The sequence below is a fragment of the Drosophila simulans genome, chromosome 3L, assembly GCF_016746395.2.
Source record: "Drosophila simulans strain w501 chromosome 3L, Prin_Dsim_3.1, whole genome shotgun sequence".
Lineage (NCBI taxonomy): Eukaryota > Metazoa > Arthropoda > Insecta > Diptera > Drosophilidae > Drosophila > Drosophila simulans.
This window is the reverse complement of record NC_052522.2, coordinates 18452385-18465986: the sequence shown is the minus strand read 5'-3', so window position 1 is coordinate 18465986 and position 13602 is coordinate 18452385. Positions and strand designations below refer to the sequence as shown.

At 38.5% G+C, this 13602-nt stretch overlaps 1 protein-coding gene across 1 annotated transcript in view; it reads left to right on the top strand.

Annotated features, from left to right (window-relative positions):
* Positions 1–13602, top strand: part of LOC6738600 (nuclear hormone receptor FTZ-F1) — a 41292-nt gene that overhangs the window by 18560 nt on the left and 9130 nt on the right. The window contains exon 3 of the mRNA XM_016169284.3: positions 10264–10797. Coding sequence (XP_016032444.1) covers positions 10264–10797 — 534 coding nt within the window. The remainder of the gene's footprint in view (positions 1–10263; positions 10798–13602) is intronic.

Genomic DNA, 13602 nt, shown 5'->3' with positions numbered 1-13602 from the left:
AAAAAAGAAGCAACACTCAGCTGACCTCATTACAAATGTGCTATAACAAATATAATAATGGCTAATGAAATTAACAACGCAAAATAGTAGAGGCAAATTAAATATTAAATATTGTATAATTTATACGAGTTAATTTATTAAGTTTTCGCCAAAAGGTTTGAACAGGTTGCGTGAAAAAGAGTGAAATAGTGTTGGAAAGGAGGTTGGGGAGGGTATACGGGTGGTATGCGTAATTTATTGCGCATTGAAAAAGTGCACTTTGACTAAATGTTGAGTATTACGAGTTTTCTAAAGCGCACTGAAAATAAATAGCAGTCAGGACTTGTTTAAAAATGTTTTTTTTTTTCGTTTTTAATAATATTAATATATATGCAAACCTTTTGGATGGTAAATCCTCTGCCTGTTGTAAATTTATACGTTTTTATTGCTTATTAGAAAGATGAAACCTTTTTTGAGTTTTTTATGAGTATAATCTTAAAATGTATCTAAAAAACATCATTTTCTGTATCATTTTCTTATTTTTAGTTACATTAACTAAAAGGAACAGTAGATAATAAACTTCATATCTTAAGAACTTAATTATGTTCAAGAAGCGCTTTGCTTTTCAAATCGTTTTTTTTTTTTTGTAAGGTATACCTTCTTTTTCTTAGTGTACACGGACACATTTATATATAGAAATACACTATTATACAAATCTACATTAAGCTGACCTCCTCCTCGAGCGGCTCGCTGCGACGGCGACGCTGGCAGAGGCTGTGGCAGAGGCGCTGGCAGCGGCGGAGGCAGCGGCGAATTGCGGTCGAAACCGTCCCTGGGCGAATCTGTATCTGTATCTGTGTGTGAGTGTGCTTTGTATCTGTGCGCCGCGTGTGTGCTTGTGTGTGCGGCATATGAAAAGTGTGTCAAGGTTTTTTGAATAATATTTTGTGCAGCGTTAACGCGACGTCAGCAGAGAAAACGTTTGCTGTTGTTGTTGCCTCTTTTTCCCTTATTGTTGCTGCTCTCGATTGTTGTTGTTGCTATTGTTGCTGGCATTTTGTTGTAATCGCCGTTGTTGCCATGTTTGCTCTTTTCATTGTGCCACTCCCCCTCCCCCACCCCTTTCTCCACCCATCGCCGCCCATCGCCCACCCAACCCCCTTTGTGTTTGCTCATTTCACACTGTCATCGTTTCTTCTTCTCGCATTTTATTTGTACTTAATTTTGCTTTGTGGACAACACATTACTTGTGCTATTATTTATTGTTTACTTTTTAATACTGACTTCTTTATATTGAATTTAATTGAGATTCGCGCCTTTAATTGGGTTTATTCGTCAATCAACCGCATTTCTTTCGCTCTTTATCTTTTGTATTTGGGCAGCGTCCGATAAGAAAAGCGAAATGGAGACGATTGTAATGGTGTAATCGGAATGTGGGTGGCGCGAGATTTATTTCCGTGGGCTCTTCACTTGCCGTGGGGTAGGCTTAATCCGGCGTAAAGTTGCTGGAGAGTTGGCATAACCCACATGGGAGTGTGTTGCCAAACCTTTGCCTCTAACTCGTCCAATTAGCGTTCTTCTTTTTTATTGGGAAAGCCGAAACGAAGAAAACCGAACAACAAACGCAAACAGTTGTTTGCCTAAGTCGGTTATTTATGGGCACACACTTTTACCGCCTGGCAACTGTGATTCAAATGCAGGTAAAAGTTGAAATTGTTAGGTTGGAAGTTATAATTTCAATCCAAAGCTTTAAATATAACAAGCCTTATTTAGTTAGGATGTTTAAAATGCTTCTGTCTCACTCCGCAATTAGCAATGAGTCTTTGCAATATGCGTATGAAAGCAATTGAATCTATTGCGAGGAGTGTTCACTGTACCAAGCCCACACTCACGCACATGCTTACGTATAGGCCCGATTTCCGCTCTTTTGAGATCCCAACACACGCCCCACAAAATTTCCCATTGACCCATTAACATGGAAACCAGCCACAGAAAGCGAAACAGAAGCACACAAGAAACAGACCCCCACATAAATACATAAAACATACATATGTATATCCATACGTATGCGTGTACAATAAAAATAGAGTTTGGAACCTATCCTAAGGTATTTGTTGTTATTTTATGTTTCAACAACAACAACCTACACCAACATGGCAACAGTTTTCCATTACAGCACGCAGAGAGTTGAGGAGTGAAAGAGAGAGTGCAAGAGCATACAGGCAACCCCCAGCCGCAGGCATCTCGCTCTAGCTCATGGAAAAGGAGGCGTTGTTTGGGAGGGGGGTAGTGGTGCTGTAGTAGGCCTGAAACGAAAACGAAATCGAAATTAATCTCTCTAACATAGACCTGAATCTGTACAACAAAAAAGTAGGTCAACTGCGGCAGCGGCGTCGCCATACACACACACACACCCGCGCGCATACACAAAAACACACACAGCAACACACTTTCACTTATTACATTATTCAGGCCCCAAAAGCCGAGAGAGCGAGAGCGGCCGCTTGTGGGCGAAACTTGTTCGTGCTGTCGCAGTTGCCGTCGGCTGCGCTGCCGTCGTCGCAGTCGATTATTTCATATTGAAAGCAAAAGTGATCTGTGAGAGAGAGCGTGTCAGAGAGAGCCTCTCCCAGCGCCACTTAACCCCCCAGCGCCCCTCTTCGTAGCCGGCTTCTCAATTAAGCATTGGGGAAAAATGTTACAAGGTTTCGTTTCAGGTTAAGACGAGTTTTTTGTTTCTCTCTTTTCGGTTTTTTTTTTCAATTTTTGTATGAACAAATTTTGTGTTTTCTAAATTTAGCTCCAGTGTGTGCCTGTGTGTGTGTTGGTGTTTTTGTTTTGCTTGCGATGACGACAACGCAAAGAAGGCAAGAAGAAGATGGCATAAGATAGGTGGTTGGTAAGGGGGCAGAAGTGGGGCCGCGCGGAGCGACGTTGCTTTTTCGACTCGTTTTTCTTTCTTTTTCTCATTCCCCCCAGTGCGTCGACGAAATAAAATAAGTGACCTGCCTCATTTGAAATTTGTTTGCGGGCGGCTGGCAGCGTTTTTCCTTCTTTTTTTTTACACATACATACATACATACGTCTTGCGATGCAATTGAAAAGGTTGGAGGTTGCGTCTGCGGTGGGGTTAAAAGGGGGGAGGGGGTGGGGACCTGCGCGCTTGTCGACTAACGATCGCGGATGGCAAAATGTCTGGGAATGTGCGTTTAATTGAGGGCTTGCTTTCCTATGGGGAACTCGAAAAATTATTAAAAAAATCAATCGATCTTGTTTAACTTCTAGAAATGGTTGCAGTTAATTTAAATATTTAAAAATTGCAACAATCATAAGGTTTTGTTGTAAAGTTATTATCGAAACCATTTATTTGCTTTTACGATCTTTATTTCTTTAATAAACTACATTTCCCAGTTAATGTGTTTATGAATTTAAATCTTTAAAAAGCGTATGATTTTTGTTAACATATTTAAAAAGATACAAATTTCTGGCAATTGACATTAAAGTGAAAAAATACGTACAATTTGAAAAGGTATTTAAACTTGCCACCAAATAATTCGTACTTGCCACATTATTCCCCCAATAATGCTTAGTACCACACAATCCAAAAGTCACACAGCTCTGAATAATGGTCAGTGGCATACAAATAGCCAAAGATACGGCAGAAATAACAAATGTTTCCAGAAAATCAACACACAAATCTCGAACTCCGTACCCCAGAGTCGCCGAAAAAACTGAAAACAGAAAACATTTGGCAATCGTCACATAAATTAAAATGTCCAGCCCCGAATCCCACCGTTTGTTTTCCCCAAATTGTTCAGAATTAAGCTATGAAAATTAACTGCATATTGCGTAAAAACAAAAACCGGCACACAATAGCCGAAAAAAAAAAAATAAAGAAAACCTTCGACGGCTGACAAAATGACCAGCAAACCTCAATACGAATCGGATTCCAAATCTGATTCAGTGACCAAAATAAAAACAACAACAATTGTTGACAATTTTGGTGACTATTTGTATGCGGTGCACGTTCCACGTAAATTTTATACGTTTAATGTTTTATTATGAAATTAAACGAAGGCAGTTCGCCGTCAGTCGGTCAATCCCTCAGTCAATCCCTCAGTCAATCCCTCAGTCATGCCATTCCGTCAGTCAATCGTCAGTCAGTCAGTCAGTCAGTCGGTGTCCAGTCATCGCAAGAAAATACAATAAAAATCCAAAGGCCCAAAAAAAAACCTAAAATAACAAAACAGAATACAGTTAAAACAGTTGAAAAATTTGCCGTGCTTTTTTCCACCACACGACATTAACATTTGTGCCACCAGCGCAGGCGACAAATCGCCGGCGATTGGGGAGCTTTGGTTGGGGGCTGGCTTAATGTTTTGTCTTCTTATGTTTTGGCAGTCAAGCGCGAGCTTGCGCACATTTTTCGGCCAGTTTAATGTGCTGCCAAAACGGCTACAAAAGTGTCGCGTTTGATTTGGAAATGTCAAGCTGAAACTCAAGAAAGTGCGAGAAAAAAAATAGAATAAATACTTCAACCTATAAGTTTATTATCTAAAATATTAAATTACTATTTTAGAAGTAGGTTCACATAAATAGAAATTCTACAAATAATCATTAGGTGTACACCTGTCCCTAAAGTTGAATATTCTATTTAAAAATGGGAATAATATCTAATTGGCACTAGTTTATTTCCATTTGAACCCAACCATGCAGCACTTGACATTTTGGCCGCCTGTGTCCACTGTACAGTGAGGCATTTTGAGACTGAAACTCCGTCAGGCAGCCAGCCAGCGATTGACAAACAACTGTCGAAAAAGTCATTGCGCATGCGCACAAGTCAAAAAGGCAAACGTTAACGCAAACGAAACAAAACGAGAACCAAAAGAGTTAACCGATCTTTTTTTGGTGCATACATATGTACGTATGTATGTATAGACATGCACATACATATAGACGGACATATTTGGGCAACGGTTACACGGAGCCATTTAAATGGAGTAGCGAAGTGGAAGCTGATGCTGATGCCGATGCAAAAGTAGGTCTCCTCTCGCACACTCAGACAATCGGATATTCGGAGACTCGGATACTCGTATCTCTCGCTCGCTATCAGCCAAAAACCCAACCGAAACCCAAACCTGTTTGGCTGGCGCTGCCTGGAATGAATCAAACGGGACCGAGAGTGAGAGTGAAGCAGGGCCTACAGCGGTGGTTCGACAAATAGTGGCTACTTAAAATAGAACTTTTAAATGCAATGATTTCGAGATAGTTGTAATATTAATATTGTTTAAAGTTTTTCTTTTTGAAAAATATTAGTAATTTGTTTTTGGAACAATTATAAAATGTTATAGTACTATAAATATTTTATTATCCAGTTGATAAGTATTGTCTTATCTTTAATTAATTTTGCGTGGCAAAACTGAACATATTTTATTACTTTTTCTCTCTTAAGGATATGCTTTCAAAAACTTGGTTATTGAAAAGCATTGCATACTTTCTAGGGACCGACCGAGCTGCATTTCAAGGACTCCAAAATTAAATTTTGTTTAAGCATTAAATTTTGTTTTCATCGGCAACAAGCTCAGTTTTATTTTATAATAAAAAATACAATCATTCGTTTATTGGCACACGTAATACCTATTCTTCCAAAATAAATATATTTTTTTTATTAAAAATAAATTTAAGAAAATTTTTTTTAGGAAAATAAAAGGATTGAGAAATTTGAGTACACCGTTGCTATTTGACCAACCTCAACTGTGAGTGAGTTGTGCCTTTGGGATTCGTGTGTGTGTGCATTTTGTCATTACCTGCTGTCCATATGATCACAGATCCAAAGACTTGTTGGCTACGGTCACGAACATTTTTTCTTTTATTTTGGGGGGAAGGAAATGAAAAGTTGCCTTAGTCTTTTGTTTTCCGTTTCTGTACTTTTTCTTGGGTAAACTTTTGAGTGCGTTTGGTTATTTCGTAAGATCACCATACACACATATAGCATATCGGAGTTGTTTTAGTGGAGCAATGGAGCGGTAGACTTGGAGAAGGGGGAGGAAGAGGAAGAGGAAGCGGGAGAAGACAGAGCCGCGTCTCAGTCTCAAAGTTGCGTCTTCTTTCATCTTTGGTAATTGAGCGTTGAAATGTTGTAATCCCCCCAACCTACATGAAGGTGGCAAACGTGTTTCAGTTTTTTTTCGTTTCTCCTCTTTTTCATTTTTTACGCAAACAGAAAAGTTGGGAGACAGAGACACGTTTTCACGTGCATCGTTGAAAGTTCCCCCTTAAACTGCATTTTATGCACTTTTCTTCTCTTCGGGTTTTTAGGGTTTTTCCCCCACATTGAATGTTTCTGGCTCCTCTTTATTTGATTTTTTTTTTATATATTTTCGGCATTTATTTTTGGGACTCATGACTGTTGCATTTTAATGGGTGATGGGCCCCTTTTTCGCTTCATCGCCTTCAGTTCCGTTTTGGGTTAGTTAAGGAATCGGACTTGGACTTGGGTTCGGACCCCGGACTCTGGGGAGTGAAAGTTTATTTTGCCGGCCACGTTTTACCATATTGTGGGTATTTTATGCATGTGTTTCATGCTCCTTTCGGCGGAATCTTATGCAATCGCTGGGGTTTCTGCTTTTAATGGCCTCTCCATCGCAGGGCTTGCGTCCTTATTTGGGTTCGTGGAGTTGTTAAATTTTGGCTTTCTTAATGAGTGATTTAGTCGAAGTTTTTCGCCGTACGTTAATTAGCCGTAAAATATTACGTATACGCAACGCTAATTGTTTTTTGGGACGGTGAAGCGAGAAAGATTTGCAGACGATATAACATTAAAATCAGTTTTGGAGTGTAATAAAATTTTAAAACTTCAAATAACCTGAAAGCATGAAACAAAAATACAAAAACGCAGGACCACCCAGGCCTAAAAAATATTTACATTTAAAAAAGAAATAATTAACGCCAAAGTAAATCAAAGAACTAAATTTACGTTAATTAAGATTACCATATTAATAAAAAATGGACTACATTGTAAACCCAAAAAATTAAAAAGTAAAAACAAATAAATTCTTAATACATTTTATAAATTTATTATAACTATTTGATGTAATGAATTACACATTCTTTAAATTAGAATGACGAATGAGCTTACAAAAATTCCCCATAGCAACTTAATTATGGTTTTTTAACATCCAAACGCCCCAAGAAACCCCAAGAGACACAATAACTTTATATTAAACCAGCAAAAAGCCCAAAGCAATACTTATTAAATAAAAGCATGAATAGGCGAAACAATAACAAAAACATAGAAATAGGAAACGAAAACGCGCCACATGAAAACCGTGTCATGAACAAATGCAACAAAACCAGCAAAAAAAAAAAAAAAAAAAAAAAAACAATGAGAAACCCACAAACTAATTGAGACCAAAACACAGACACAAAACGGAAAGAAAAACGAAGAAACTAAACCAAGCAGCTGCAGTAGCAACAAAACCCAAAAATCCAAAGCACAAAAAATCGTACAAAAAACTGCTGAAGAAGAGACCCCAAAAAATTCCCAGTTTATTTGAGTGAGTAAGAAATTACAAAATAGCCACTTGAAAAGTTAAGGCTTAAAGGCTTTCATAATGCCAAACCCACAGTGGAGGATAGAAAAATATATACGACTTCAGAGACCGAAAACGAAATTTGTTTTATTTGTTATTTCAAGCAAGTGACACCTTATGACTATCTAATATTTATCAATGAAATATTAAAGGAAGATTTGATATTTCATTAAAATAGTCAATAAAATTTGTAAAAAAAATTTTATTTTCTTTATAACTGCTGTTTAAAATCTTATTGAAGAAAGAGCCACTTTGTGTATGAAATAATGTAATTGAAAGCAATATCTTTGGTTTTATTAACTAAAAAGAAAACATTGCTGTACCAAAACTTTTAAAAAATTTATTGAAAAAATAGTATTACAAAGTTTCTCCTAAAAAGTTGACTTAATGATGCTGAAAAAAACTTACCATTTCACTTGCCCACGACTGTGCGAAAGAATGACGTACTGTTGTTGCACTGCAAAGCGGTGTACAGTGGCTCAAAGCTATGCCAAAAAGTTTCACTTTCGCTTTCCGTTTGGGTTTGAGTTTGAGTTTCAACAGCAAAAACAAAGCCCCAAAAAAAAGGGGGGCACTAAGTCAAGCCAAGCAGCGCTGCTCGCTCTCTATTTGGCAAGAGAGAGAGAGAGAGAGAGAGAGCGAAAAAGAATACAAAGGCAGAGAGCGCAGCTTCGTTGAAAGTGAAACGAGCGAGTATCCGAGCGACCCACCGAGCGTATACGTAATAACCGAAATGGCCGACTGAGAGCGAGAGTGACGCCGTCGGGGGCAGCGACGCCGGCCGAGGCAGAGGCAGCGACGCCAGCCGAGCAGCGTATTGCGGTATCCTCGCCGTTTACTTGGGTTTAGTCAATCGAGATACGTGGTTGATGTTGGTCGTGTTTTTCGCATAGCTATCCACTTATAAATAAATATATATATACATGCAACAACAACAACACACACATAGATGACAAAGCGTTACACCTAACGAAATATTGTTAACAACAAATGTGCGCGTGTGAGTGACCCAAATATCGATCAAAATAAACAAAAGAGCCATTGCGAAATAGATAAAAAGGCAATCGAATTGCATGCACCGAATACAATACAAATACAAATACAAATACAAGCAAAATTGAAGTCAAACCCAATTGCACCTCACCCACACCAGCAGAACAGCCCAAGGATTATGTTCTCTTGCTGCGTTGCGTGAGAGTGTGTGTGTCTCAGTGCAACAGTGCATCAGTGTGTGTGCAATGCAAATTGTTTAAACAACAAATCCGATTCCCACATATAGTGCAATAAATTCGTGACCCACTTTCAATCAAAATACAAAAGTGAAAATATACTAAGCAAGCCAAAAAGTGTTTATACATCTCGTTTCAATTCAACGCACACAATCAAGCTTATATATAAAGTATATAAAAAAGTCCTACCTCTATCCAGGCAAACCAACCAAAAGTTTATAAAGAAATCATCCTTTTTGCTGTCTACTCTACATATAAATATACATAAACATACATATATCTATCTCACTCACCTCGTCAAAGTACCTGCAAAAAAGTAACAATTTAAGCAAAAGGAAAATAAAATATAAACAAAGCAAAAAGAAAACATCTTATCAAATGTCAAAATAATTGTCAAGCAACACACAGCGAGTTTGTTAAATGATTTTCTTGTAAAGGAAATCGATCAATTAACAATAAAATTACACATCTTCTAAAGAACCAAACAATTCCAAACATTTTTAAAATACATTTCTTTTAAAGAAAGTAAAACATAAATAGTTGTAAAAAAGCAAGTAAAACACCATTAAATTACTGTGTTAAATATGTCAAGATATTACGATACATTTTAACTGTCAACGTTGAAAACAAATCCAAGCAAATACAATTTGTTGCAGAACCCCAATTATTCTGTTCAACAATTGGCCTTAACAATGTTGCAAATAACAAATCTGCAAAAATTAAGTGCAAAAACCAGACCACCGTATGTTAACCGCAACCTATTTTACTACCAAATTTAAACCAACTCCGCAACACAAGTGCTGCTAATTGAGCCAACTAAAGCGAAAAACAATTTAACCTTCCGTCCAGGAAATAAAACAACAAACGATAACTCTTCGGCCTTCTAAAAAAGGGAGTTTAAAACCAAAAACCACTCGCCTTGAATTCTACGCAAATAAACGTACATGAAATGTTATTAGAAATGGATCAGCAACAGGCGACCGTACAGTTTATATCGTCGCTGAATATATCGCCGTTCAGCATGCAGCTGGAGCAGCAGCAGCAGCCCTCCAGTCCCGCTCTGGCCGCCGGTGGCAACAGCAACAACAACGCGGCCAGCGGTAGCAACAACAACAGCGCCAGCGGCAACAACACCACCAGCAGCAGCAGCAACAACAATAACAACGACAATGATGCACACGTTCTAACGAAATTCGAGCACGAATACAATGCCTACACGCTGCAGTTGGCCGGAGGCGGTGGGAGTGGCAGCGGCAACCAGCAGCACCACAGCAACCACGGCAACCACCACCAGCAGCAGCAGCAACAACAGCAGCAGCAGCAGCAACATCAGCAGCAGCAGCAGCAGCAAGAACACTACCAGCAGCAACAGCAACAGAATATCGCCAACAATGCCAATCAATTCAACTCCTCGTCCTACTCGTATATATACAATTTCGATTCACAGTATATATTCCCGACAGGCTACCAGGACACCACCTCCTCGCACTCGCAGCAGAGCGGAGGAGGCGGTGGCGGCGGCGGTGGCAATCTGCTAAACGGCAGCTCCGGCGGCAGTTCCGCCGGCGGTGGCTACATGCTGCTCCCCCAGGCGGCCAGCTCCAGTGGCAACAATGGCAACCCGAACGCCGGCCACATGTCCTCCGGTTCCGTGGGCAACGGCAGCGGAGGCGCTGGCAACGGCGGAGCGGGCGGCAACTCCGGTCCCGGCAATCCCATGGGCGGCACGAGCGCCACGCCGGGACACGGCGGCGAGGTGATCGACTTTAAGCACCTGTTCGAGGAGCTTTGCCCCGTGTGCGGCGACAAGGTGAGCGGCTACCACTACGGCCTGCTCACGTGCGAGTCCTGCAAGGGCTTCTTCAAGCGCACCGTGCAGAACAAGAAGGTCTACACCTGCGTGGCGGAGCGGTCGTGCCACATCGACAAGACGCAGCGCAAGCGGTGTCCCTACTGCCGATTCCAGAAGTGCCTCGAGGTGGGCATGAAGCTAGAGGGTGAGTCCGAAGTTCTATATATTCTTTTTTCTCTATATATAAAGTAAAGTTAAGTGACAGAATTTACTAAGGAAAAGATATGTTGGATGAGAAACATCTAGGCTACTAGATGATTAGGCAAAGCAAGTCCGTTTGATGGGATTCCCAAAATTCGGTTATCATTTTGGCAAAGAAAGAGAATTTTTAAAGAAGAAACGTAATTCAACTTAGCGGATTCATTTTGAATGTATTAAAGCAGTTACAGCTTCAAGTAAAAATGTATCTAAATCTAACTATATTATATATATATTTAAAAGAACCACACCTTATGATTTTCATTATATGTAGTGATTTCATACCTTCTAGATAGTTTTTTAGACTTCGTAAGAGTCAGCTCCAACCAAAGTCACGTATTTTCCCTGACCCTCGACAACAATTTGTTTACAACGTTGCGTATGAGTGATGTCCCTGGGGGAGCAATATAAAAATCGCCCGTATTTGCATTTAACATTGAAAACTTCTAGAAATCAGATATTTATAAGTTGACACTGAGTATTTAAGCCTGGAATGAAAATAAATATTTTAGATCAGGTTGCAACTGAAATATTTGAATTTGTACAAAGAAGTTTTTTAATTTCGAATTATTAAAGTATATAAAATGGTTTTATTTCTTGATCTTAGTACAATCTTGACAAAATTATTAAAAAGTCACATTGTGTACTTTGTTTTATTTCATCTTGTGCGTTTTAAGAAAAATGATTAATAATAAAGACAATATTTTAATATTATTAATATTTTTTAATTTAGAAAATTTGCAGAGGTAGAGAATTAAAACACTTCTAAAGTGCAATGTAGATTTCATTTGATGTTTTTAAAGATACTTTAAAACACAAAACGTAATTGTTTTTAATAGATTGTTTGGAAATGCATTTTGTAATATTTCATAATGAATTAGTTTACAAAGTTTTACTTTGATTGATTCGATTTTTTAGTAGTGCACTTGATATTGACTTGATATTGAATAATTATCATTTAACAATTGCTCGTATTCCTTGTTTCTTGATTTTCTGCTACAAAAAAGCGATATTTCGACTATTGGCAGCCTCAACCATGACCCCTTTTCCGTTTTGCGAGTCCGTTTGCATGGAAGTGCATATAATATAACAGGGTTCGTCTCTTGCTGGCAGTTTTTGGCATTCGGTTGCATTGCTTGGGCAGTAAATGAAATTAAATCGATATTTCTTATTATTTATAAATGTGCAGGCACAAAACGTACGAATGAGCCAGTTAGCACTAAAATTCTTTGGAGAATTGTTTCTGTTGCATATAGGGAACTTTAAATCCTGCTGTCCCATAGGAATTTCCACGATCTACGCAGAATTCACTCATTTCAGAACGGCTTTGAATGATTCAGCAAAGATTATGCAAAAGTGCATTATTGATAGCCTCCGCGGGGCTGTGCTCCCATTTCAGTCACATAAACAACGGCGTTAAAAATGTATTAACAAATGCATATGTATGCGGCCATATCCCAGACCTATCCCAATTATTTGTTCCGCCGCCTGTCTCGTTATTATTGTTGTTATTATTGTTATTATTGTTGAGTAGGTCGGTCAGTCTGCGGTTCGTATTTTCGATGTACTTGGCTCTGTCACGTCTTAATGACGCCAGCTTTTGTCATTGTTGTTGTCACTGCGTCAACATTTTTTGTCCGCCTTGTTTTATTTTTTTATTACACAAAAGTACTGTCTCTCATTTACCTCGTTCTCATTTACCTTTGCCTGTATATTTTTATATTTTCTTTGTTTTCTTTTTTTGCTTCCAGCATGGAGAACTTACTATGTATCTCAATGTTTCAAATATATTTAAAATTTTATAGAATTTGTTTTAACAGTTTTTAAACGATTAATAATCAATAAAGCTGAAAAATAATAATTGTTTTGTTTCCCTCTTGGATTTTCTTTTAATTTAAAGTACCTATTCATTTGTTTGTTAGATCAAAGCTTAGTTTGCGAAACGGTTTAAGCCCCTTTCATACTTATTCCATTGAAATTTAATACCGCTCCCTGTATTATTTTTGCATTTACCTTCTTACTTGCATAATTACTGTTCATCTCGGAAAAAATGCTCCCCATTTACCCACCCTTTTCCCATTTTCCTTTTTTTTTGCGTAAGTCAAAGTTATTTAAGGGAAAAACAACTTAAACCACACTAGTTGAGAGGGCGCCCACAAACAAGCATGTGCTGTGAATATAGTACACAGACATGTATTGCCATATGTACTGGGTTATACATACATACATACATACATACATACATATATGCATGAGACCCCATCTACAAATACACATACATAAATACATATATTCGTGGATCCAAGTGTACATGTATTCAGAGCCAGTGCAGCATGCACCGGTCCCAAAAGAATTCCACGCCCTCACCCACAAAACAAGGCTCTGCCTGCGTCGCTGCTGCGAGAGAGCCGGGAGAGGAGAGCGGGAAGGGGGCGGCCAGAGCAGAGCAGGGAGCAAAAACAAAGCTCGAAACCAAAACACAAAAAAGCGGCAAACCGAAAAAGAGAGACTTAGTCGAGCTCTCTCGCTTTTTTACAGGGCGCACTTTAAATAAGGAACATAAATTGGGTGGGTGCTGTCTTTAATATATATAAATTGTCAAGGAATTAACTTGTTTGATGTCCTGATTATATATTATAATAAGTAATTATACAGGTTTATAAACCTGTCAAAGGACTTTTCATATTTTGCATTTGTTTTCCTTTAAGTTAACAATTTTTAAATAATAATGAGTACATTAACAAACAAAATT